This window comes from Taudactylus pleione, unplaced genomic scaffold (assembly GCF_031769625.1).
Source record: "Taudactylus pleione unplaced genomic scaffold, aTauple2 ptg000391l, whole genome shotgun sequence".
Classification (NCBI taxonomy): Eukaryota; Metazoa; Chordata; class Amphibia; order Anura; family Myobatrachidae; genus Taudactylus; species Taudactylus pleione.
The window spans coordinates 1,031,539-1,059,127 of record NW_028284792.1 but is presented as its reverse complement, the minus strand read 5'-3'; the positions used below and the strand labels follow the sequence as shown (position 1 = coordinate 1,059,127).

The window sequence follows — 27,589 nt, the reverse complement described above, 5'->3', positions numbered from 1 at the left end:
TTTCATAGACAAACATCATCATTCCTGGACAAAAGTCCATGGAAGATGATGTTTGTCCATGAAAGGTGACGTTTTGCCTCTTTCTGAGACCCGTTTTTTTGGCGGAAAAAATCTGAACTTGGCGGGAAATTCGAACCTATCCAAACCTGCACATCCGCAATTGCTAGTTAGTTACTGTATATGTTTTGTTTCAAATAAAGAATATTAAATTATATTGATGAACACAGAAAAGCCTAAGAGGCGAGCAATTTCATTAATGAAGTTATAAACGATAAAGACATGTTACAAAAATAGATTTATTTTGGAGTAAAAAGGCACCTCTGGAGATTTCCTTACCACAGTGGTGACAACTTAATTAACAAAATGTAAACATGTATTGTACGCCTATGCCTATACAAGGATACCTCTAGCTATATGTACTAGGGCATATACTAAAGGTATGCAAGGAATTAACCAGTATAGGGAGATTCAGCAAGTTGGGGAGGTGAGAAATTGCCTGCTTCATGTATTTGGGGGACCTTACAAAATCTTGCTCTGAAGCCCACAAATGAAATGTTGGGTTGTATAAAAATATGGATTTTGCTCAAGGTATTATTGTTGGCGTTTTATGGGTTTTTAGGCCAACCACAATGACCATTAAGACTTTGCTAATTTATGTTGCAACATTTGCACAATTGCAACACATTGTGTCACAAACACTTTCCTTTTTACTGTATATCTATTGCCAGTTACACTGAGCTGCTTCCTGCTTTGTCCTTAATGGTAGTTTTCAACATTCTCTTTTCACTGGAAAACTAACTTTTCATAGAACACAACTGAATCACATACTGAAAAAACACTTTTTTGTATACCTATAACAAATGAAAATCATAAAAATGAAACATTGTATGAACAGTAAAAAGAACATTGTGTAAATAGCTTAAAGAAATGCAAAAACAATAATTTATATAACAGCTATATATACAGTATATATATAATCATAGATTTTGTGTCGGGACATGATAACATATGTGTCATGGTGAGGCTGCATTGTCTAGGTTTGCTGTGGATCAGCGAGATAGGGCCATTTAGTGGTTACAAGGCCTGATTCAGTGGTGGGCGCTGAAGTGCCCGCTGCTGTGCCTATTGGTGGTCGCCCGTCTGCGACTTTATGTAAAAGCCGCTACAAACAAAGCACTTCCCTTGTGTACATCCATGCGTCTGAAGGTGCAAGGACTGAGATGCCCACTTGCAGCATCTGTACATGCAAAAATGCCAACTGGTGCATCTTTAGTTGCTACCATCAGTTGCACCATCGAAACTTGCACCGAGTATGGCTTCCAATGTAAGCGGTCGAGCATCTGTGCCTGCGACACTCCCATAACATGCCCATTAGACGGACCATCTCCATGGTCGCACTAAGCCAGCTCCCGGTCACTGCTCAGGAATGCCCATTACATTTCCACTACACTTCTCCCTGCGGGCGCTTGAAATTAGAACTGTGGTGCGACTTAGACTCGTGCACAGTAGCAAAAATCGCTCCTCTACATCAGACATCGGCAGTGTGCCACCTCTGAATCAGGCCCACAGTGTGCTGGCAAACAGTAAAGGAGAAACAGATTATATTTGAAAACAATTGTAACATTAGGGTATAACTAAGATGAATGTAGGTGGAGATTGCTCCATTTTCAGCTCTCTGTTCACATTTTATCGTCACTCGTCACACCATCTGCTCATCTCTGCAGCTCCTCATATTTCATTAATGGCAGTTTAGTTAGTTCACTGTCCGAATCTTGTTCTTTGTATCTTCTGAACATCGGTCCAGAATAAGCTCTTTGCTTGGTCTTGGTGGAATGGCAGGTTGGGCTTTATTTTCCCCCTCTTTGTCTTCCTCTACACATGAAAGTAAGACAACAAATACAGTTACATGTTTAATCGCAACACAGAAAATACAGAAAATCCTCTACAAAGAGGCTCTAGATATTTAACATTAGATATATATTATATTTTTTTTATAAACAGCAATTGTATGGATTCTTGTCATATAATGTTCTCTTAAATGATTAAAAACAGAAGTGCTAATTTTATTTTTATAGGAATATATGATATTGTAACTTTAGTTTATCCTATTATTATTACTTATATTTTATTTATCTGGTGCCACAAAGCTTCTGTAGCACCTTATATAGGGGACAGTATACACTGGACAGCTGCAAACCACACATTTACATATTAAACATGAATATTTCATTATAATCAACAGATTACATAATTACATAGGGGAGATAGTAGGAGAGAGTGTGCTGCTCGTATCTAACTCACATTCTAGAGCAAATATGGTTGGAGAGGGAGAGGGGCCAGTGGTAAACGCAGGATTTCCACAGGGGGGTTTCCAAATGCTTAATTTTAGAGTGAGTGTGGCCAGTCCACGAAGAGGGCAGAATTGGTACTTAACCAGCTTTAATAAGCGTCATACAAAGTGTATTGTGTGTAATAATTCCAGCGTATTCAGGACCAGAATAGAATAGAACAGGGCTGTCATTTAGAAACCACTGCAAAACCGCCACCAAACCCCCAGGGTTTAGAACAGAATAGAAACCGCAGTCAAACCGCCACCAAACCGCCGGGATTTAGAACCCGCCGCTTAGTAAATTTTGCCCTTTGTGTTTTGGGGTATAATATGCATGAATAGAGATAGAGGAGCAGTTGGACAAGTATAAGGTGAACCATGAGAGTGCAGCTTCACAAACTCGATGGAGTAGTGGATTTGCAGGAGAAGAAGTTGGTTGACTGACTGTTTTAAATGCCACCATAAGGTCAAAGAGGTTAAGACTCAATAAGAGGACCAGAGATTTTGTGAGAGAAGTTTCAGTTAAATTGAGAAAATTAAAACTTGATTGGAGTGGGTCCAAGAGGGAATGGGAGGGGAAGAAGGCAGGGTAGTAGACAACTCGCTCAAGGAGCTTGGAGTAGTTCAGAAATAGAGAGATGGGATAATAGCTGGACAGGGGGAGGGGGTTGAGGGAGGGTTTCTTGATAATAGTGGAAACAAAACTAGTACCAGAGGAGATGGATAGGCTGAGAAGGCGAGGGAAGGAAAACAAGATTGGTAGGCAAAGTGGTGATGGTGAGCGGGGGAGTTGAAGGTGGGGAAGAGGTGGTGAGGGCTGGTTGTTTGATAGGAGATGATAGATGTAAAGTAGGACTGTTTGGAGAGTAAGAGCACAGAAATGTAGGAGGAAAAAATGAATTCAAACCGTTGGTAGTACAGTGCATCCAGAAAGTATTCACAACGCTTCACTTTTTCCACATTTTGTTATGTGACAGCCTTATTCCAAGATGGAATAAATAAATTTTTGTCCTCAAAATTCTACACACAATACCCCATAATGACAATGCGTAAAATGTTTTTTTTGCAATTTTTGCAAATTTACTTAAAAAAACAAAACTAAGAAATCACACATACATAAGTATTCACAACCTTTGCTCAATACTTTGTTGATGCACCTTTGGCAGCAATTACAGCCTCAAGTATTTTTAAATATGATGCCACAAGCTTGGCACACCTATCTTTGGACAGTTTCGCCCATTCCTCTTTGCAGCACCTCTCAAGTTCCATCAGGTTGGATGGGAAGCGTCGGTGCAGCGGCATATGCAGATCTCTCCAGAGATGTTCAATCGGATTCAAGTCTGGGCTCTGGCTGGGTCACTCAAGGACATTCTCAGAGTTGTCCTGAAGCCACTCCTTTGATATCTTAGCTCTGTGCTTAGGGTAATTGTCCTGCTGAAAGATGAACAGTCGCCCCAGTCTGAGGTCAAGAGTGCTTTGGAGCAGGTTTTCATCCAAGATGTCTCTGTACATTGCTGTATTCATCTTTCCCTCTATCCTGACTAGTCTACCAGTTCCTGCCGCTGAAGAACATCCCCACAGCATGATGCTGCCACCACCATGCTCACTGTAGGGATGGTATTGGCCTGGTGATGAGAGGTGCCTGGTTTCCTCCAAACATAACGCCTGGCATTCACACCATAGAGTTCAATCTTTGTCTCATCAGACCAGAGAGTCCTTCAGGTGCATTTTGGCAGACTCCAGGTGGGCTGCCATGCCCTTTTTTACTAAGGAGTGGCTTCCGTCTGGCCACTCTAATATACAGGCCTGATTGGTGGATTGCTGCAGAGATGGTTGTCCTTCTGGAAGGTTCTCCTGTCTCCACAGAGGAATGCTGTAGCTCTGACAGAGTGACCATCGGGTTCTTGGTCACTTCCTTGACTAGGGCCCTTCTCCCACGATCAGTTTAGACGGCCGGCCAACTCTATGAAGAGTCCTGGTGGTTCCGAACTTCTTCCATTTACAGATGATGGAGACGACTGTGCTCATTGGGACCTTCTAAGCAGCAATTAATTTGCTGTACCCTTTCCCAGATTTGTGCCTCGAGACAATCCTGTCTCGGAGGTCTACAGACAATTCCTTGGACCTCATGCTTGGTTTGTGCTCTGACATGAACTGTCAAGTGTGGGACCTTATATAGACAGGTGTATGCCTTTCAAAATCATGTCCAAACAACTGAATTTACCACAGATAGACTCCAATTAAGCTGTAGGAACATCTCAAGGATGATCAGTGGAAATAGGATGCACCCGAGTTCAATTTTGAGCTTCATGGTAAAGGCCGTGAATACTTATGTACATGTGATTTCTTAGTTTGTTATTTTTTATTAAATTTGCAAAGATCTAAAAAAAACTTTTTACATGTTGTCATTATGGGATATTGTGTGTAGAATTTTGAGGACAAAAATTTATTTATTTCATTTTGGAATAAGGCTTTGACTTAACAAAATGTGGAAAAAGTGAAGCGTTGTGAATACTTGCCGGATGCACTGTATGATTTATTTTATTACTATTATTATCTATTATTTATTGCACCACTAAACAGAAGGTACTGTTCAAAAAAAAATAAAAATTTTTAACATGATCAAATATAGGAAGTTATGCAACATTTCATTAACCTTAATTCTCATGCAGGTAAGTGCATCAAGAGACAATATGAAACTGTGTTTATTTATTTTTTATTATCAGTTATTTATATAGCGCACACATATTTCACAGTGCTTTACTGAGAATATTTTGCCATACACATCAGTCCCTGCCCCAGTGGAGCTTACAATCTGTGTTCCCTACCACATGCTCACACACATACACACATTAGGGTTCATTTTTCTTGGGAGCCAATTAACCTACCAGTATATTTTTGGAGGGTGGGTGGAAACCGGAGTACCCAGAGGAAACCCACACAGGCACAGGGAGAATATACAAACACACAGGTAGGGCTAAGTTGCAAATTAAACCCACGGACTCAGTGCTGTGAGGCAGTAATGCTAACCACTACACCGTTGGAGTATACTGAAGCCATATACTCTGTATGTTGTAAAGGTCAATGCTTACCGATGGTTGCAGACTGCATAGCATCAATTACAGACTGACGCTGCTTCAGATACTTCTTGCTGTTCCTCCTATAAGATTCCTGGCTAATCTCTTTACGTTTTTGCTTGTGAATACTATTAGCATTTGAAATTGTTTGTCTACAATGGAAACAATATATTATTATACAAGTACTTTATTGAACAAAATTATTAAAATAAACATATTAATTCATATTGTTTTCTCTGTTAATGAGTTTACTGGAAAATATCCTTGTTGGGGAAAAATTCCTGCTGAATTGATAATGATAAAAGCAATTTACAGCTACACTGTGGTTTTCTGGCATAACTACACATACCCATGTGCTTTGCCAAATACAAGAAACACCATTTACACTTGTCTCATCCTTCTGTCTTTCATATGTACAGTATGCATACATAGCCCTGCTAGCCTGGGTTTATATCATCCATCTTAGTTATGTTTTATAATGGGATGCTTACCAGTTATGCGGGCCATACACGGTGCGATGGTACGATTTGGCTGCTATATCGCACCGTGTATGGGCCTGATGGCGGACCAAGCGCGCACCCATGGGGTCGTACATCGCACCCCCTGATCTTACTGCAGGTTCAGTCGATCAGTGGATGCGATGTGCGATCCCATGCAGCGCTATTCGGGTAGAGGAGGAGGGAGCTCGCATATCGGCTGGCCACACGATCGCACCGTGTGTGGGGACCGACCGATATATGTCGGATATCGGATCCCCCATTGCGTCGCACAGTGCCATTGCACCATGTATACCCTGCTTTAGTGTAAGGAAGTCCCTTAATATGATAATCATAGACGCAACTTGTTTAATTGGGACATGGCTAAGATACCATCAATGTAAATTCGACAAAAGTTAGGATCATTTGGCCCAGGTATAGTGTATGGTTTGGTGGATCAGATATAGTAGGTAGGACAATTGAGTCAGCTTTCTACCTGCATTATTATATCCCATTAGGACACTGCCTTATGTGAGAGGAGCTCTAGCTGCCTATAATAGGGTGGGGAGATTGTACCTGACTCTCTTTAATAGGGTGAGGAGAGTACATGACTCTCTTATACATCTGGAGTGTTATGGCAGGTTATCACTGAACATTGTATGTTTCATATATGAACATTTTAGATGTTGGCATGCGTGTGTGGAGGGGGGGGTCATCAAAGATTCTACCGTGAACATCTTATACCTTACATGTTGGAAAATCAGGTAACAGACCAATTAAACAAGATACGAACCTCTCTACAGTTAATATTTGATATTTAGGTCATTCTTGCTCATACCTTCGTGGTGGCAATCCCTTTGCCTGGCTCCTTCCTGAAGGAAGAGCATCCCCAGATTTTTGGAGATATATTGCAGGGAAATAGCCAGTGGTGCTGCCCATCCTGGAACAAAAACAGTTAGTCATTCAATGAACACTTATTATATGACAGTGTATTGGGTTAATCATATGTATCATAAAGGCGTTAGTAAAACATAACTGGAATTATTTAATGAAAGACAAAAATAAATAGTTATTTTTTTTTTATAATGATTTTGTGACTGTCACAAATTCTAACCAATAGATCAGTGAATATTCTATAAATAATAATGAAATAAGAGCAGTGTTTTTATTTGTAATAGCAATCAAAATTGATAGTCCAGGAAATGGGCTGCCAATAATTTAAAGAAATATTAAAGTTTATTAGAGATTCACTTGTGGCTTACTCGTACCTGACAACCCACCAGCCGTCAAGGAGCTTGTGGATTACTTCAACCGTATCCCCCTCCTTCACCGTCAACTCGTCCTCCATTTCTGCTGAATAGTCTCTTGTTGCTACATGCAGCTCACCTGTTTACACATAAGTTGAACAGTTCTGCACAGCTCTACAGTAGGTGGTTTTACCTGTCTGCAAGAAACAGGTCCGGCACAAAGGTCTGATTCTATCTTGGGAAGTGAGAGTAGCATTGACAGATGATGTCCCTTTGTACTGGGACCTCTATAAATCAGATACGTGAGGACCTACTGCCTTCAAGATTTCACAAGGCAGAAGCTGAAATTCACAATGTCTACTTTTTCCATGTATTGGAGATACTTTTTGTATTTAGATTGCTTCATGACAGTACAATGAAGTGAGATAAAGGACAGCTCTGATACTGAAGGAATAAAACAATCTTAGAGGTTATTATGGAACTAAAGGCCTGACACTAATATTCTCCTCTCTTCCCTACACTAAAGCCATATATTGTTCTATGCTTCATCAGTAGTAATGCAGAACGTAAGCTGATTATCACCTTCATAGTTGGGATCTTGCTCTTCAGGCTCATCTGGGCTATCAAGTGGCTCAAGATAAGCAGCCGGTAGCCAACCCCGCTTGTTCTTCATCTGGCAGAACCACCAACCTGAGAGACAGAGAACACAATCTATAGTATATAGATCTTATAATAATGTAAAGGTCAGAGGTGTTAATGTCCTGCATGCTGTGTGCAATCTTGTCACATACTGTATAATAATTGCCGCATTTGCCTTCTAACACTACCACATTTCTGCATTTCTCAGAATAATCATGAAGTCAAATGTACAGATTATGGGGCTAAGGCTCTCATTCAGCAGATCGGGAATCTGCGCAGGCGTCTGACCCGTTCTGCGCATGTGCAGAACGTGTCTGCGATTCCAACATAGACTGGCAGCAGATTAACAGTCTGCTGCCATTTGTGGGCGGTGAGGGGGCGTGATGCCTCCTGTGTATTACCATATCTGCACAGGCGGAATTGCAAAGCTGCTTGCGAACAGCTTTGCAATTCCGTCCAAAGCTGAATAATGCCCTCAGTTAGAGCTGATCATACGGAATGGGTATGAAGTCCCAGCAATTCATATCCCGACGCCGGCAGCCTGAAGGGAGAAGTTCCCGACAGGGCAGGTAAGTATACTATCCCTACCCCTCTCCCCCCCTAACACTAACCCTGCGTTAGTGGTGCCTAACCCTAACCTCCACCCCTAGTGCCTAACCCTAACCTCCCTCCAGGGGTGCCTAAACCTCCCTCCTAGGGGTGCCTAACCCTAACCTCCCCCCAAAACCTAACCCTAACCCCGCTACACTCCCTGAACCTAACCCTCCCCCCCACGCGGCTAAAGCTAAAGGCGACCCAGACTTACCTCTTTCTGGCTGGCGTCCTTCGCCGTTCCGGCATCGCTATTTCGACGCATACAGTATCTTAAGTCCCTTGTCGGAATTCGGATGTCTTTATTGAGACCGGTGGTCTCACAACTACATCACGATCATACAGTATGTTGATTTTTATTTCATTTTTTTGCATATGTTATTCCATTCAGTACTGCACATGGCAACAGAAATATGTCCATATATACACTATTGTGTCTTGGCCTGCCACTTAGGCATGTTAACATAACTGTTATATAAATAAACGTGCAGACATCCAAAGGTTTTTCTTTTAGGTGGTGTATCTCTTGCAGGTACTGGGCGGTTGGTAAAACAATATGCAATGATAATGATGACTAGCAGCAGTACAGTAGCCAATTCTGATTGGCTGATTGCATATAGACCCCTCCATCTGACAACACTGTATACATTAGTGTGGCGACTATATTTTATGTAATTCCATTCTCATTTGTACGACTCCTGGATAGAAGATTCTCATTTGTTTTAAGATGTAGATGTGTGTATATAATTACATTTTGTTTGGAAAATTTGACTTTTGCATTTATTAATAACTGTCAAGATAAATATTATTAAATTATTATATTTTGTACAAATAGGTTAATGTGTTAGCAGTAAATGTTAAAGTCACATCTGTACCTAGAAATACAAATATATATATATATATATATATATATATATATATATCTATAGACAAATACACACTAGTCCCTGTGTCATGTGACCTGAGTTTTATGGCCTGATGACAATTCAGGTCCCAGCCTATAACGGTGTATACTGATTAATTTATCATTTCATTAAACTTTAGCTACAGTACATTTTTTTTTTTACCATTTTCATTTTTCTCCACTACATCAACCACATCATCAGCTTTTACTGTCAGCTCTGTCTTGGAACTCTTTTCATAGTCTCCGATTGCTCGATAGGACTGGAGAATAATAGGACCTGTTATGTCTGTCACAAGAACATAAAATACTTTATGAATATTCATCACATAATAAAACAAGATGCATCTGTGCTTTGTGTTAACAACACTCAAATTAAAAATGTTCATCCTTTTTTTTATAGCTGTCTTTATGTATTATCTTATCTCACTGCTCCCAAATGCAGCAATACAATAACCTTTGATTTTTCTTGACTTGTAAATTGCCATATGTAATAGAGGCTAAATGGGTGATTTCAGCATATCCAACAGATGGATAATTACTGCTCGGTCGCGGTAATGCACTCTTTAATTATAAGCCCAACCAGCTGATTTTCAGCTGATAGGGCTGATAATTGAACAGTGTATTCCCAGCATGATGCCCCTTTCAGGCCGACGACACAGGAAATACACGGATCTATCAACCCATGAATTTCCCGGGTCTCAGTCCCCGACCCTGGTACAGAGCAGGGTCGCGGACCCGGGACTCCTACTTGGGTCGGCCCCTTTCACACATAGTGAAGACCCGAGTATGTGCGCGCGCACCAAAAAAAACCTGGGTATTTAGGCGATTGGCCGTATTCAAATTTGGGAATTTCTTTCAGAACCCTTTGGACACCCCCCTAATGATAAATGACAAAAAAAATTCGTAGGTTGCGTACTTTGGCGAAAAATAGGCGTGCAAATTTTTGTCAGAAAAAGAAATAATTGAAAATCGGTTTAAAGTATTGGGTCTGGTTTTTGGGAAGCCGTATGGAGGTGACAAGTGTTTTAAACATCGCACGTGGCCGCAGCAGGCATTTTTTTAATGTTTTTTTCTCCATCTCAGATCTGGAAGAAAAATGCAAAATCCCTATTTTTGCCTAAAAAAAAGTGGGGATTTATTTCAGAACCCTTTGGACACTCTGTCCAAAGGGTTCTGAAATAAATCCCCACTTTTTTAGGCAAAAATAGGGATTTCGCATTTTTTCCTCCAGGTCTGAGATGGAGAAAGCTTTTCTCCTGTTTCCCACTATAAAAGTGCGATAAATTATCGCGAGTGCGATAAAATCAGATGATATTATCGCCGCTAATTGAATACGGCGAAGGGGTTTGACAGTGCTTGTTTTGCAGATCGTCAGTATAACAAGTGTAATAATTAGCACCACCTGTGGATCTTTAGAAATGTGTCAGCCAGTAATATATACTCCTGTGTACTGACTAGGAGATCTGGTATAAATGCAATGTTAGGGGGTTCCATAGGACTGAGTTTGGGAATTTCTGCTATAGTGTTAATCAGTAATATTGTATTACGGTGTTTTCCAAATCCAGTCCTCAGGAACTCCTAACAGTACATGTTTTCCAGGTGGTGCTAATGATTTCACTTGTGACACTGAGGATATCTGCAAACTATACACTGTTAGGTGTCCCTAAGACACAAGTTGGGAAACACTGCTGAATTATTATTATCCTTTTTATATGGCGACACAAGGGGTCCGCAGCACCTTACAAAATACAAAAACAGGAACGAAAGTGACATACCATACAGAACACTGCAGAACATGGACATTGTTTATAAACTTTGCTGCATCATGGTGGCACAACCCAAAGGTTGGGAGCCGTTATAGGAAGTGGGGATGAAATGGTGGTAGAAGCGAGGGAAGGAAAAGCATATGAGGGAAGAGGGCCTTGCTCGTCAGAGCTTACAGTCTAAGGGGAGGGGGGCAGACACACAGTAGACAGCGTGGAGAGACAGTGAGCAAGATTCATGGGTTTGGAAGAGAGCTGGAAGGCTTTGATGAAGAAGTGGATCTTGAGAGCTTGTTTGAAATTTTGCATATAGGTGGATAGTCTGATAGGGAGAGAGTTCCAGAGGTAAGGAGCAGCACAGGCAAAATCTTAGAGGCAAGAGTGGGTGAAAGTAATCAGCTGGAAAGAAATGCTGCATTCATGGGTGGAACAAAGTAGGCGAGCAGAAGTGTGAAGGGAGATGAGGTCAGCGATGTATATAGGAGAGGATTGGGTGAGGGCTTTGTAAGTTAGTGTGAGAAGTTTGAATTGAGTTCTGAAGGGGGAGGGGAGCTAGGGAAGAGCTTTTATGAGAGGGGAGGAAGACGTAGTCTTACATACAATATTCAGTGTAATAGGAAGGAGACCAATATGTACATGTATGACTAGAGCCAGTGCTAGGATCTTCTGCCTCTCCCCCAGACTCCCAATCTTGTGCCAATGTTCTGCAAAGTGGAGGACTTGGATTGTTGAATGGTAGCCACATCCGCAAAAAAAAATTATTCCGGTCAGACGGGCTGGCCCTACTGCAGCATGTATGGGATTACTGTGATCTCTCTATATGTGTACGGTACTGCATGCACTGCATTTTGTATAAGGCAGACTATAGCATGTTACATGATAATTATAGACTCTTCATGGGCTGCCCACACTCAATCTAAAATCAAGCTTTCAGAAGCCCCTCTAGAAATCCTGTGTTATACTGTAATACACGATTGTATGAGACATTCATACAAAATACAATTCTCAAAAGCCATGGAGTATAAATGGGTCACCCCTCCCTGGTACCCGCATGAAGAGGAAGTTTAGTTAATTATGTATTCTTCACAGTAAGGTACCTTATATACATAATTGAATAGGTTCCCACTGTGTGTAATTACAGGGTGGTTTGGTGGGGGCCATTGCATCTTTTTTTATGTTATTGGGTTAAGCCTAGCTAAATAGATATTTTCCTTACCTGACACATTTTTCTTTGTGGTTTCTACCTTCAGCAAGAACGTTTCAGGCTTACGACCACTGAAAATATAGCAAATACATGTGTTACAAAAATGCAGCCGACCATGTAGCCTATTACCACAACATCCTCCTTGTTAAGTGTGAGATAAATGCCAGGCAATTCATTGTGTCATACTGACTGAGATGTGCTATATAGCAACTAAAACTAATTTCCAAATATGTGAATGAAATTGGGTAACAGTGGGCGAGACCATGATCAATAATTAGTGATGGTGTAAAAAATAGAAAAGTTTCAGTGTCTGGTTTAGTAAGTTATAGGTCATAGACCCTAGTAAGGTACATCAATTATTACTTGTAGTCATTATATTTCATTTGACATTACCAGCCTAGTGACAGCTTTGTAAACTCTTTAGGGCACTGCCACAAAAACAATTGAAATGTTGTCTTTTAAGAGCAGAGTTTAATTGCCAGAGCATGTGTGACGTAACATTTCCTCACTTGTTGCTCGATGAGGGGTTCAGATCATCAGGTCTGACCTTGAAGAAGTTGAGAACATGAGGGCAGCGGGAGATCTTAGGGGGAAGATTGAGTAGAGACAAGCAATAGTCAGCCAGGGTAACTTGTCTGTTCTCTGTTGACCTCAGGCCATCAAACCACTTTGGTGCTGAAAAGGTAACATCATTGTCAGATTACTAGTGAGGTTATAGATAGATGATATTGTCATATTAAAACACAAAATGAATCACAGTAAAATGACAAATGAATCTATACCTTAATTTGTAATTCAAGTTTCTAGTTTACTTAAATTTAGATTGTTAACTCATTTAATCTATGGCTAATAAGCAGTTATTAAAAGGCATATATTAAGCACACTAGACATAAAAATATTTTGGTATAATGGAGACATCAAATTTCATTTTACAGTGGTCGGATTAATGTAAGATACACTATTATGTAATTTTGACAAATGCTTTTAAACTTCTTACACTCTGAACGTTATATTCATCTTCTACAAAGAAATGAGGAGACAAACATGTTTCAACAAACAGGTGGTTCAACCTATAGGTTTCAGTTCCCGTTTCTTGTATTTAATATGTAAAAACTGTCTAAAGATAGTATATTACATAATAGCACACACAAGATGCAGCTACATTGTCAGTATGAGCTATATAAATAATTATACATCCTCATATTGTTAGTGCTTGGAATGGACACAGTTTGTCTCTGTGTTTGATTCTCATTCAGTAATGTTTATGTAAGGTCAGTGACAAGACTATGTAACAACCACAGTGTTACTTGTCTTCTGGTCTCTGGAAACAGGTGGGGTTCTCATTGCTACATGAGCCCCCAGTCTTCTTATTCTACCAGTTGATTTTATGAGAGATATAGCAAAAGTGGATGGGGTATAAAGATAGAAACAGGGGAAAGAGACAGAAATATCTGGGAAGATGTTTAAGGCTGATGATGACAGATAAGAAGGTGGGTCCCCATGTGAATGGTAAGATATTCTCTGTAAAGCGCTGCAGAATATGTGTGCGCTATATAAATAACTGGTAATAAATAAATATTAAATGGGAATTGGACAGGAAATTGGATGGTGAGTTGATTATACAGCATGAGCCTTTCTACCCTTACTTTTATGTATTATTACATAATATAACTGATTAATATGCAGTTCTTTTTTTCATATTTTTATCCCATTTACTAATGTTAACGGTAAATATTTAATGTGCCAACAGATTTAATCTGGGCAATTTCTAATTTTTAATCAATTTCTTCATCATCTGCAACAATTTTTTAGCTGAGGACTTGGGGGACTAATGCAAATGCTGCCTTCCATCCCCAAATACCAGCTGTGTCTATCACACCCTGTGATATTATATTTGAGGAAGTATTAAGGTTCATGGTTGCTGTAAAAATGTCATATAAGGCAGAGAAGAATAAACAGAATTGTTTTGTTATCATTTGCATAATAGGAACATGATATTAAGTTTCTCTTGTACAAGAAATAGTTGTCAAAGATCTATAACACTTTCACCAACCTCATTTTCCATTAGTAGGAACCCAGACAACAATTCAAACAAGAAAAAAAACATTGCTACTAGTATAAGTAATGCTGCAAAACATACACAGTTCCCACTCAGCATCTTACTTTACATCCATCCATTAGTAAATATGTGGTGGTCATTAAACTGCAATTCTCACCTATTAATGCAATTACACACAAGTACAGCATTTTTTTTATTATTATTTAGGATTTTATGGGGTTTATGTATCAAGCAGTGAAAAGTTTGGAGAAGTGGACCAGTGGAGAAGTACTTGATAAATGCTACTTCAAAGCTGATTGGTTGCTATATGCAACTTTTCCACTGGTCCGCTTCTCCATGCTTGATACATAAACCCTTAAGTCCTTTATTAAACATTATGTTTTAATACTATGATATGTATACAAAATATAGATTTATCAACGTAATTTGGCAGCCTTACCTGGTAAGTGAGGGATAGTTCTATGTTCTTTGTTTATATCTCCAGACTCAATCGGAAACATTTCCTTCAGTGCTTTCTAGAAGTGAAGTAAGTAAGCTATTAGGTAACAACCCAACTAATCAATGGTGTACTTTAATTTGTAACTTGGATCTCCATAGCAGTGTTTGCTATGCCACCCTTCACTTCTCCATGATTTCACATAGGGTGATATAGTTCCTAAAGTCTAACATTTTCCATGGAATCTTCTACAGGAAAGGTGATTTGTTACATATAGTATACACTTTTACTATATATATATAGTCCCATACTACTACCGGTACTCAGAAACAGGGACCAGGAGTTAGAAAAAAAATACAGGTACTGACCGGAAATTAAAAGTTGATTTACAGTACAGCAGCTTTAGGGGCCTATGTATCCAGTTGTTTGTTTACATAAAATTATTTAGAAACTGCAGTGTCTGCATAAAATTATGTATTGCATCTATGTACTAATGGGACAATGCAGGAGTTTTCACAGAAATCTCCAGCAAATTGCTAATTAGCGCTGCAGATCGCAGTCCCCATTATAATCAATGGGAACTACGATCTGACCCCTATGTACCAAACTGCAAAAAGTGAAGCTTTTCAGAGTTTAGCCCCAGTAGATTACACCATATTCAGATGGTGTAAACTGCTTTAAGTCTATGGAGGCTCCAGTTGCAGGAGAGAGATCTTTCAATCTCTCTCTTTGCTGCCCCCCGCCAGCCCCGGAAGCTGACACTGTGCGCATGCACAGTGTCAGCTTCCTCCGGAAAAGTCTTTCACTTCTGTGAAAGACTTCTACAATTTGCTAGGGATATAACTCACAGGGTCAGCAATTACCGCAACCGCTGTCCTTGCGAGGTTTCCCTTTGTACATAGCGAGCATATTTTCATTAAAAATGAAAATATCCCCTGCTACATGGATGCGTAATGATTGCTGCAGTTCCGCGATTATTAGTACATAGACCCCTTAGACACTTATTTTTTTTCATTTCTGAAAATAGTTCACTGATTTCTACCTTGTTCAGGAATAAGAATTAAAAATTATACCAAGACAAAAGGTGCCAGTACTGCGTACCCCTGAGTGCCATCAGAAAAATAACACTGTATAGACATAAGACTCTGGACCTCATTCAGAGGCGGTCATTAGTTGCAAGCGGTCGCACTGAATCCGGGCGGCCACTTGCTTCCTGAACGACCTTCTCTTTGTTGATCGCTAAACTGTGGGTTAACACCCACAGCTCTAGCGACCGACATGGGTGATGGTCACGATGGTCAAAACCATCGCGACCATCGGGGCTTACGACCAGACCCTAAGGTTGGGTCTGGGCACTCGTAAGCGCGAGGGAGCTTCCTGCTCTGATCGAGCAGGAAGTTGCCCACTGACATCAGCAATGGGGCGAGCTGTCACTCACCATCGACAGCTCGCCCCGTCTGCTGTGAGACCCCTAGCAACGGAGCATCCGTCGCTAGCCGGGTCTCGCGCATGCGCACAACGGAGCCGGCTCTGTTGTGCACATGCCCAGTGGGGCAACATCGGGTCAGTTGCGAGCGCTCAGTGCTTGCGACCGACTCTGAATGACCCCCTCTATACCCACCAAAGTTCCTGCCTTTTTGATAAAGCCGCTGTTAGCGGTGAAACGCATTAAAGGGAACACGATTGCTCAACTTGTGCACTCCCACATCTTTGGAGTTGTTGTTTGCTGTCCCGTGGAGCCGCATTTACCGGCGCCGCTACTTTGAACTGTCGGATAGCTGACACTCCTGACGTGACCCACTCGCCCTGAATGGTGTAGGATTTCCTCTTCACAACACAGCAGACTTCGGCTGTGAGGACACGGCTCACATTGGTGTGGCACGGACACATCCACAGGAGAGGACGGGTCCTAGCACTGACCGCAGGGTCATTATACAGCTGGTAGGAACAGCGATCCCACTGTGCTGCCGGAGGATATATCAATTGCAGCAGTGACAGATCTGTCTACCCGAGGAAACACTGTAGGTATGTGCAATATATGTGGACATTTCATCAGCTAACAATAGCCATTATTTGTCCTGATTCATTCATCTAGCAGAGCCACCATCGCTTCATCTATAATGTGGCCTATAAGCATATACTTAAAAAAAATTTCCCATGTACAAATATTACGGTCCTACTAGTGACTTTATTTTTATGTAGGAGGGACTATTTAGTCATTTTATCTACTACTTATTCGTCATTTTTTATTATTGTATCCAGTGGTATTGTGACATTATGTATTTATGTTAGCAGTTTTCCATGCTACTTCAGACATTTATCTTCTAGTATTAGCATACTATTGTGTATTACTGTGTATTAAAAAGTGATTTACTACACTTTTTTGATTCTATGCGTGTTTGTGCAGCGCTTTCCACCTACTTTTTTCATACCCACCAAGGTGTATGATTATTACGCCTATGATTCTATTTTATTTTAGACTCTATTTCAGTAGCTACTGTAGTAAAATTAATAACCAATTGCAGATTAAGAACTAATTGCATTCAGCATGCAGAAGGTGAAAGCTGACACTTGTTGGTTGCATAAACTGTCACATTGTCAGGTACATAATTTCACAATCTATCCGGGAAATTGGGGTCATAGAGCAACTATTGCATTACATTATGTAGTGGCAGGCAGCGGATATATATTAGCAACAAACAAGTTTTAATTGGTGCACTTTTCACAGCACATGGGTTCAGACCCACTAATAACAAGGCTTAGTAAATAGACCCCATGGATCTTGTAGAGGTCAGATAACCATCATATACATTACAGTAACACATTATATAGTTTGTTCCCTTGATCTACACTAAAATACTTCATTGAAGAAATGGAACTACCTGAAATATTCACACATCATTAACATTTACTGATTTTATAAATGGAATTCATGGACTTTTCTTTTCATAGTACCAACAATGTAACTACGGTCTCATTTAGTTTTAGGATTGCTCTTCACATTTTGGGGCTGATCTAACAAAGGGCTAAAAATTCTATTGAAGTTGAAAAGGAATGTTTTTGCCAGGTATACCGTTTTCTTTAATCTTGCCTGTTATGTGAAATTGCTATTGCCTGTGATATCACCAGGGATATTTTATGAAGAGTCCCACTGAAACCCTGGGTTTTCTGTTTCGATAGACATAAACTATAGTTGGCCTATGTGATAATACCTCTTATATTGTTCTGTATGCTGGGTGTGTGATTCTATCTGACCTTACTATGTATGCGGAACAGTGGCGTAATTATAAATTTTGCTTCCCCCTGGCAAAAAAAGTTTCTGGTGCCCCCCCACCCAAAAAAACAAACAAAGAAGAGGTTTTTCTGTGTGCGCCTCTGGCATGCACACTCCTGAAAAAGGTGTGTACTTTAATGATACAGTAATGCCCCTTACACATTATGCTACACCGTAATGCCCTTATACCACATTATGCCACACTATAATGCCCTTATAACACATTATGCCACACCGTAATGCCCTTTATTACACATTATGCCACACAGTAATGCTCCTTACACATTATGCACACAATAATGCCCCTTATAACACATTATGCCACACAATAATGCCCCTTATAACACATTATGCCACACAATAATGCCCTTTATAACACATTATGCCACACTAATACCCCTTATAACACATTATGCCAGTAATGCCCCTTACACATTATGCCACACAATAATGCCCATAAAAACACATTATGCCACACAGTAATGCCCCTTTTACACATTATGCCCCCCCCTCCAGCAGCCTATCACCCTCCCTCTTTCCCTCTCCAGCAGCCTCCTCCTGTGAGGATTGGAATGTCTCAGGGTGTTTATTTGGAGTCGCACTGTTGCAATTGCAGCAACCCTTGACACTAGAGTGCCGCCATCATTCTGGCGCTGGTCGCAAGCCAATCGGAGCTTGCGGACTAGCAGCTGCTGCTGATTGGCTGCCGGTCCAGGAGCATCGATAGGCTCGGGAACGACGCCTCATTAGAAGAAAGCGGTGCTGTGTCTATAGTCTCAATGGTTCCAGCAGATGGCTGGCTGCCAGTGCGACTCCAAATCAACACCCTGCCCCCCCTTAATCCGGCCCCCCAAGCTACCGTGGGGTCTGCGGGGGCCATTGTTTACGCCACTAATGTGGGGACATCTGCACACCACCTCTTAATCCTTAATGACAGTGCAGTTATACCTAACTTCTTGTAGCCTTTTACCTGTGCTTTCCTTCTATCTGTATTTGCATGGAACAAGACAACTGTAGGAGATAACTATCTCAGCCTATCAAAGCATTTTATTATTTGTTTAGAAAATCTTATATAATCTTACAATAAAAAGCAGATCAGTAGCTGTCATGTTTGAAGAAATTATTGTAAGAAAAAAAGCAGAATGGCAACAAAATAGACATAATAAAATAGAAAATGTATCTAACATATAAGTTCAAGTAAAAACTTCTCTCTTGAACCAAAGTAGAGGTGGTACAGAAATACAGATTTTCTTTTATTTAACTAGATTAAATGAAATGACAGAAGCAATGTTCTGTTTACTTTAAAAAGTCCAATTACCAGGTGCAGACAGTAAGAAAAAACAAACTCACGTGGAATTCATAGATTTCAGTATATTTCCTGTACACAAGTTTTTCTGTAAGATCCTGCCATTTTATCATGAACATGTATACCTAGCAAATCAGAAAACCGTAATGAACATTAACAGATTACAATGTATATTAATAATCATATTATGTATTATTCAGTCATATCAACTATAAAATTATAGTCTGAAGTAGAGTTTGTTGCTGTGTTCTAACAACAAGTATACACCTGTTCAGGTACATGAAAGATATGACTGTGATAAAAAGAAACTAATAATACAAACTTATATAGGACCTTAGAATATACAATGAATGGTTACGGTGACAGAACAACTGGAGTTTCACTGCACATCTGAATTATTTTTTTTTTTAAATTACTTTTCTGCATTTGAATAGATTTGAACATTATACAATTAAGTTAAAATACAAATAAAAAAACAACAACACAGATCAAGAGGCAGTATGTATGGCCTTATGAGATCATTCTACAAAGGATTGCTCTAACAACAACCCCACTCTCCCTGAATAATGTGCTTTGCTAGTGTATGTGGTAAATGCCTGAAATCAAGCACTTTGTGTATGACTAGTAAATACCATCAAAACAAACATCCATTCCACACTTTTTATTTCAATTATAGTAAGTGTTAATAAAGCAATGTATTACATGACATTTATGGCAAATATTTACATTACAAAACTGCATGGCCTGATTTTATATGGAAATATATCACTTTGTGGGTAAGGAAATGTTCATTACATAGTAATAAATTTATATTAAATGTACTTACATAGTGCTGGCTGGGAAAGAATCTTTTCTCGAAGCCAAGTAGCTGGACGTGCCTGATGTGTGACTCTGCCATTACACAATCTGATATTGTGCAGTTGCAGTACACTTATACTGTTACAAGCTTCTGTTCCTACACTGCTGTGACAGTCTTTTATATACAGCAGGTGGAGACAGTACAAAGGAGGGGCTCAGCACTGATTGGTTGATGAGAACAGTATTCCAATATAGAGTATTTTATTTCCAGGAGTTTAGTGTGAGAAATTCATCTTCTTCCCAGAAAGAGGATATACACAGAATATTGACACATCCATATAGTTTGAGAACACGTGTGTGTATTCATGTTATGTTTGTGTATAAAACACATACAGTCAGGTGCATAAATATTGGGACATTGACAGAATTTTCATATTTTGGCCTCTATTCACCACCACAATGGTTTTGAAATGAAACAAACAAGATGTGCTTTAACTGCAGACTTTCAGATTTAATTTGAGGGTAATTACATCCAAATCAGCCCCAGCGTGTCTCTGCCTCATTTTCCCTCCATCCCCAGCGTGTCTCTGCCTTGCTCTTCCCACCAGCATGTCCCAGCCCCAGCATGTCAGCCTCTTCCCACCCCAGCGTGTATGTTAGCCCCTATCACCCCCAGCATGTGTGTCAGCCTCCTTCTCTCTCTCTCCCACCCCCAAACCACCACCACTGCTTACTTACTTTATTTGCATCTTCCTCTTTGGCTCCTCTCGATCCCTTCCAGCAGCCCGGCCCCTTGTTATGACACAGTGCGCGTGACATCAGGGCCGGGCGGGGTGTCTGTCTTGTATGAGCCGGAGCGGCCAAAGTGGGCACGCTCTGGCTCCAACCATTTAATTAATGGGGAGTCGGGGCGCTAGTTCCGCTCCTGACTCTATGGCTGCCGGTGCAGCACTGCAGCCAGCCGGGCCCCCCTCTGTCTCTGCTCTCTCCGCGCCCGGGACTCGAGGCACAGCAGTCCCCCCCTGATGGCAGCCCTGAGTCCCCACATATCTATATAATGTTCCAGGTCTGTCCCGTCTCTGACGTGTGGCAATGCCAATGGCTCCCATTGTGTGCAATGTCCAAGTGGGACTGCAAAAAGAAGAGGGAGACCTCTGGCATTGGATAGGCAGATGGCTGTGGCTGGGGTGAGTGGGGGGGACCCAGCAAGTGACATGTCAAAAAAAGTATTATATAATAGCAGGGGCGTAACTAGATATTTGAAGCAAAGGTTTCTAAGAGCCCCTACGTACCACCCAATGGTGAAAAATGTATATAGCACTGTAACACATGTAACATTGACAAGGAAGATGGCCCCCCTAAGCTCTGGCCCCATAGCAGCTGCACCCCTTGCACCTATAGAAGTTACGCTCATGTATAATAGTAAATAGTATAAGCATGCAGTGCTCTAGCAAGTTCCTAAAGACACATTACATTTAAATCGATCCTACAACTCATTTCTCAATGCCAGATTGAGGTCTCCCTACTCAGCTTACCTCTTTCTAACATCCAGTACCATCATTTTTTAATCACTATTATATGTAATAGCTACTAGCACTGTGCCAGATTGAATATGGTCCGTGCATGAACTACAAATATAATTTATACAACCATAATAACGGAGTTCCTTCTTTAAGTATCATAAATTCCACCCAGGTAGCTACTAACATCAAACAGTAACATTGCTTTGTATTTCTTCACATTCTGCAAATACATTTTTGTGTGGAGTTTGTACGGTCTCCCTGTGTTTGCGTAGGATCCCACTGGGTGCTCCAGTTTTCTCACAAGGTATACTGATAGATAAAAGGAGCCATGTGTTTATTTTTGTTAGAGAATTTAATAAACATCTATTTTTGTTGGAGACTTTTATTATGAATTTCCCATTTTCTCCACAAGACTATAGGTGCGTACACATTGGGCGATTAAAGTGGATGACTGAACGATAACGATATCATTATCGTTCAGTCGTCCACTTTATCGTCCATTTTATACACCGAAACGATGAACGATAATGACGATGCGCGTTCCCGTGGGTCGTTCGTCATTATCGTTAATCGGGTAAACATGCAGGCCAACCTGACGATATTGTCAGGTTGCTGCATGTTGGGGAATGGGGGAGAGAGCCCGGCTCTGAACAATATCGTTAATGATATCGTTCAGCGGGTGTGCTCAATGTCATGAACGATATTGAGCACACCCTGCTGGGGACACACTAGACGATATCGCTCAGGGAGCATATCGTCTAGTGTGTACACTCCTTAAGGTTATAAATAAATGTACTTAACAGACTTCTTTAATGAAAACAATGCATTTATAATGGTTATTTCCAATTCTTGTTAAGTAATCTGGGAAAGTTAAGATGCTTTAAAGTTTTTTAAAGGGAAGTCCCTGTCCTCAGCAGTGTAAGCAGTGCTTTCATTTTTATATTCAAGTTAAAGTATTAGTATCTTAGGAAGGACATTAATGTATAACAACTTTTAGTACAGTAGTACATTACAATAAGCTACAAATAACCCCATAGACCAGTGTTAAACAAAATGGGAGCCGTGGGGCACTTGCAGGGGTACCACGGGTTGATGGTCCAGGACCAAATCAAATTATTTATGGTCAATGAGATCAGCAAAACCGATGCAGGAGGCTGCCAATCATTAAATGTAATACTTTTATTCTGAATTTCATAATAACAAACATTTGTCCTAGGGGTGCTGTGAAAATAATGCTAATCTCTAGGGTGCCGTGATTCAAGAAAGTTTGTGAACCACTGCCATAGACATTCATTATAAGGAAACCAACCTTCTTTAGGTTCTGATAGACTTAACCAAGTTTTTTCATGGCATGTTAACTTTTACATTAGTTTAGTGATGCTGACTAAAAGGTTGTGTGGATGAGCAGTTGCTCACTTTTGGACACTTTTACATGATCAGTGACCCAGCTACATCTTTGTTCCCAGTGAACACACCATAGTCCCCCTCTATCATCAAAGTAACAGGAACACTTGGAAGTGCAAGGGAACAGTTATTTCCACTTTAGGACAATAAATTCACTACACTTCCTCTTTACATGTTTCAAAAAGGGGAAGTGAGCACATATTTCAGTGTTCAGTGTTGGCTCATGGCTATTTCTTCATGCAATTTGCTCATTTAACCTATCAAAATAAAGTATGTAATTGCTGTAATGGAGCTTGGAAGGAAACATAATGCACGTAGCCTAATAACTGGCAGACTCCAACCATAGCACTGTATTCTGAGAAATATTAAACCATGAAAAGTATGCATACGTGCACATTGTAACATGCTTTTTATATGTACTGAATACTGTCATCAAGGTACATTTTATTTAAAGTATATGGGAAAGATAAATATAATGGGAGGTGCTACCTGTTGAGACTGTTAATGTAGACACAAAAACAATACAAATCACAGGTGCACAACTCCAAATTACTAATTATATATAAATACATTTTGCAATAAAATGTAGCAATTTTATTTAAAGCCTACATTGCTGAAAGTCATATGCTTTTCTTAGTGAGTGCTGACTCATGGTTTTTTGTTCGCATCCCTATAGGGCTGTTTGTAAAAATCCACGAGTCCAGGGCAAGATCAGGCCATGAGGGGGGCGAGTTCCACTGCCGTTGCCTGCATTTCTATGCAACGGCAACTCATCCCCCCTGCCCGAAGGCAAATTAGTCGGTGGTTCTGCTCCACTCCTTCAAGCTTGTTCCAGCTTCCCCAGTGTCACTCTGGTATGCTGTCATGATGCCGACGGTCTAAATGCCGACCGTCAGCATCCCGACTGTCTAATCCCGGCAAGGGTCTAATGACAGGCATCGACATCCTGACGCCTGTCATTTTACCTACGCTGGGAGCACGATGCTCGGCATCCCGATCGAAGGTAAGCTGGGCGCCAGGCGTGGACAGCCGCGGGGGGGAGGGTTAGGTGAGGGGCTCCCGGGGTGGACTTAGGGTTAGTCTAGGGAAAGGGGGGGTTAGGATTAGGCACTCCCGGGGGGAGGTTAGGGCTAGGCACCCCACCGGGAGGGTTAGATTTAGGCAGCGGGGAAGGGGGGCTAGGTTTAGGCACTTTGAGGGGGGTCAGGCATGAGGGAGGGTAGGGTTAGGCACCCCTAAAGGAGGGTTAGGGAGGATTAGGTTAGTTAGTACTTACCTTTAGCGCAGTCAGGATTTTCACTGGTGCTTCTCTTCCGGCGTCGGGATTTGAACTGTCTGGTGGTAAATCATACCGATCCCATCTCTCTAGCCCCCACAATGTTTCTCCAACTCCAGCCACTCCCTTCTGTCTCTCCAGCCTCCCAGCATCTCTCTAGTTCCAAACCAGGCCATTTCTGTTGCTCCAGTCCTTGTCTGTCTCTCCAGCCAGCCTCCTTCTGTCTCTCCAGACAGCCCCCTTCTGTCTCTCCAGCCCCTCTTCTGTCTCTTCAGCCCCACTGTGTCTCTATAGCCAACCCCCCTCTGTCTTTTCAGCCAGATCCCAGTGTTTCTCCAGCCAACCGCCAGTGGTTCTACGGCCAACTCCCCCCCAGTGCCTCTCCAGTCAGCCCCCCCAGTGTCTCTCCAGCCAGCCCCCTTCTGTCTCTCCAGCCAGTCCTGCAGTGTCCCTGCATCCGATCTGGCTTCAATCCATAGACATTTACTTTCTTCTGGGTTTCCTGACTGCGCCTGATCCTCTTTGCGAAGGGGCTCCTCAGAATTTCAGTGGTGCAGCGTGGTGTGACATGTAATAAAGGTTTTAGTTTATTGCGACTCGCAGTGAATAAAAAAAACATTATTGCACCAGCCACTGCAGAAGAGGAAGCCACTCCCCAGGCCCCACAGATTGATCCATCTATAACTGCTGCGTGTGCCACTGCAGTGATCAGCAGGGCACGGGCAACGGTTATAGCTGGATTTATGTGTGCCCCTTTTAATCTACTATCACTGGGCCTGGTCCTCGGTGCTACCCTGACAGCTGGCACCTGGAGGCCAATAACTCTACTGTCTCCTAGAGTTCCGCCACTGATTTGAACATAGGAATATTGTAAAGCATGATCAGCCGTGAACTGGGAACAGACAGCACCTCATCACATATTATTTCCTTAGATAGTATAATAATTTCTCTCAACAGGGGTGATTCTGGGAAAGATGTGTATGTGGTAGGCGGTCAATGGCAAAGGTGCATCTCCCAACCTTCAATCTTTGAAGTGCTCTCACTAATTCATGTGTTCACTATAATCTTTCTTTGCATGTTCTACCAGCTCTAGTCCCATGCCCACTCCTGTCACACTAGCTCCTACTTTTTGGAGAGGAGTACTGCATCTCCTGCTTAGTGAAGCATCCTTTACCAAGATGGCCACAGGGGATACTTCTGCGCATGTGCTGTGCCATCTTGTCACATCACAGTACTACATAGCTGTGCAGTACATAGCTCCTATTAACCCCCATTATTTGTACCTGTTACAGCAAGACTGGATGGTCCTCTGCCGATTGCCGTTATACTCTGTTACCTGTTTCTGTGAGTACCGCTGGATACTTCAATAAATCTATAACTCTGGTTAAGGATATCTGTGTAGCCTAAGCTTCATGATTCACATTCTGCAGGTGCTTATTACTGACCTCTCTGGTTCTACAACAAATAGGACACATATATCAACACTACTGTCTCAGCATTACTCTCTCTCTGTAGACTGTGTGGTCTCAGAAGTCATCTCTTCCCTTTATCTCACATCTGCACCTTCTTTGTCAACGATGTGTGATAAAGGGGAGAGATGACTTAGCTTCTACAGTGTTTGTGGCACCTTACAAATAAACAATCATGATCTCCAAATTAAAAAGGGACCTATTAGAAATGAATATGTGCAGGGCATCTGCACAATCTAAACTGAATAAAGTAGGATGTGATGCGCTCTGGGGTACTATTGTCAGTAATCTATTAGATGGAATCCTGTTGGTGTCTTTGTTTTGTTGCTGGTTCTTGTGTGTGATCCAGAAATGCCACTAGTCTATCAATAAATGACTGTGTGTCCTGAGTGGGATTTACATATGCATGTCCTGACTTGTAATCTGTAGGATGGGTGTTCTTTAAATATCCCGCATTATGGTCAAAAGTCTCAATTCTTAATAGTGGACAAATATTGTCTCCCCAACAGGGCGTTGTTACCTGATTGGAGACCAAGCAGGAGCACACCCCTCTGCAGCAAAACACCTCCACCTTCAGTAAGTATCTTACTTGAGTATCTTACTTGAACATATCCCCAGATCTCCCTCTGTGGGGGAGAAAACCTCTCCTGAAAGAGTGCATGCCCCTGTTATTTATAGTTAACCAAATCGCTTTATTATGAATCATTGTATCGTAATTCTGAAGAACTCCATACTTTACCAAATGTTGTACTGCACACCCTGCCCCCCTAAGTAGTAGTAGTAGTAGTAGTAGGTGTGTGTGTGTGTGTGTGTGTGTGTGTGTGTGTGTGTGTGTGTGTGTGTGTGTGTGTGTGTATGTGTGTGTGTGTGTGTGTGTGTATCCTGAACTGCTGCTGGTCATGAGATAATCATCTCTCACCAAAGTGACAAATGTGCTGACATACAGAATTATCTTGCCGACAGTGTAAGTAGTATAACTTTAGTGCAGGCTATGGGGTTTTTCAGTATCCTTCAAATTGCTCAGGCCATTGACTATATTTCAGCTGAAGGGTTAAAATATCACAGTACAAACTTTACAAAAGTTGCAGCTCTGATTTTGCTTCAATGATCTGTGGACATTTGAGGTGTAAACGTGTAATTACTAGAATTTGCACAATGATTCTTATATCAACAATAAAAGTAAATGAGTTGATACACGGGTTACTGAACTTTCTGATATGCAAATAAGTTAAGGCAGCTTCCTCTAGGACATATCACTTATAGGGAAAATGCACTGCCACCAAACCTTCTAAAGAGAAGACAAGTGAGAATGTCCATAGCAACCAATAAGCATCTAGCTAACATTTATCAAGTACAGTTGTAAAATAAGTAGAAGCTGATTGGTTGATACATTTCCCAATACATGACAGATGGCTGCTTTTGTAACAACTTGTTAGGCCAATCTGAGTAGAACAACAAGAAAGTAAAGTTGGAACATTAGAATTAATATAATTTTTGAATACAGATAATGGGCCTAAGTCTGAGTGAGACGCTGCAGCAACCGTGTTGGTGTGTCTTTTGTTGGTATTGCTTCTGTGACTATATGCAAATACCGCAACAAGCCCTTCCCTGGTTTGCAGTCGTGCGTTTTAATAGGGAAGGACTGAGAAGCCCACGTTCAGCATCTTTAGACGCTCAAATACCACCTGGAGCATCTTTAGATACCAAACATCAGTTACACCATGGAAACTTGCACCAGTCCCATGCTAGGTGTAGATTGTCCATCAGAGTATGGCCTCCAATGTGAGCAATTTTGCATCTGAGTTCGCAACCAC

At 41.2% G+C, this 27,589-nt stretch overlaps 1 protein-coding gene across 1 annotated transcript; it reads right to left on the bottom strand.

The window, feature by feature from the left end:
• Positions 1 to 312: 312 nt before the first annotated feature.
• Positions 313 to 20,236, bottom strand: NCF1 (neutrophil cytosolic factor 1). Its single transcript, XM_088445910.1, has 11 exons — positions 20,132 to 20,236; positions 19,350 to 19,430; positions 14,729 to 14,804; positions 12,740 to 12,905; positions 12,243 to 12,301; positions 9,427 to 9,549; positions 7,712 to 7,819; positions 7,151 to 7,268; positions 6,721 to 6,822; positions 5,422 to 5,558; positions 313 to 1,872 (listed from the first exon to the last, which is right to left on the bottom strand). Exons 1-11 carry the CDS (start codon positions 20,201 to 20,203, stop codon positions 1,754 to 1,756), a joined length of 1,161 nt encoding a protein of 386 aa, XP_088302036.1. The 5' UTR covers positions 20,204 to 20,236; the 3' UTR covers positions 313 to 1,753.
• Positions 20,237 to 27,589: the final 7,353 nt, after the last annotated feature.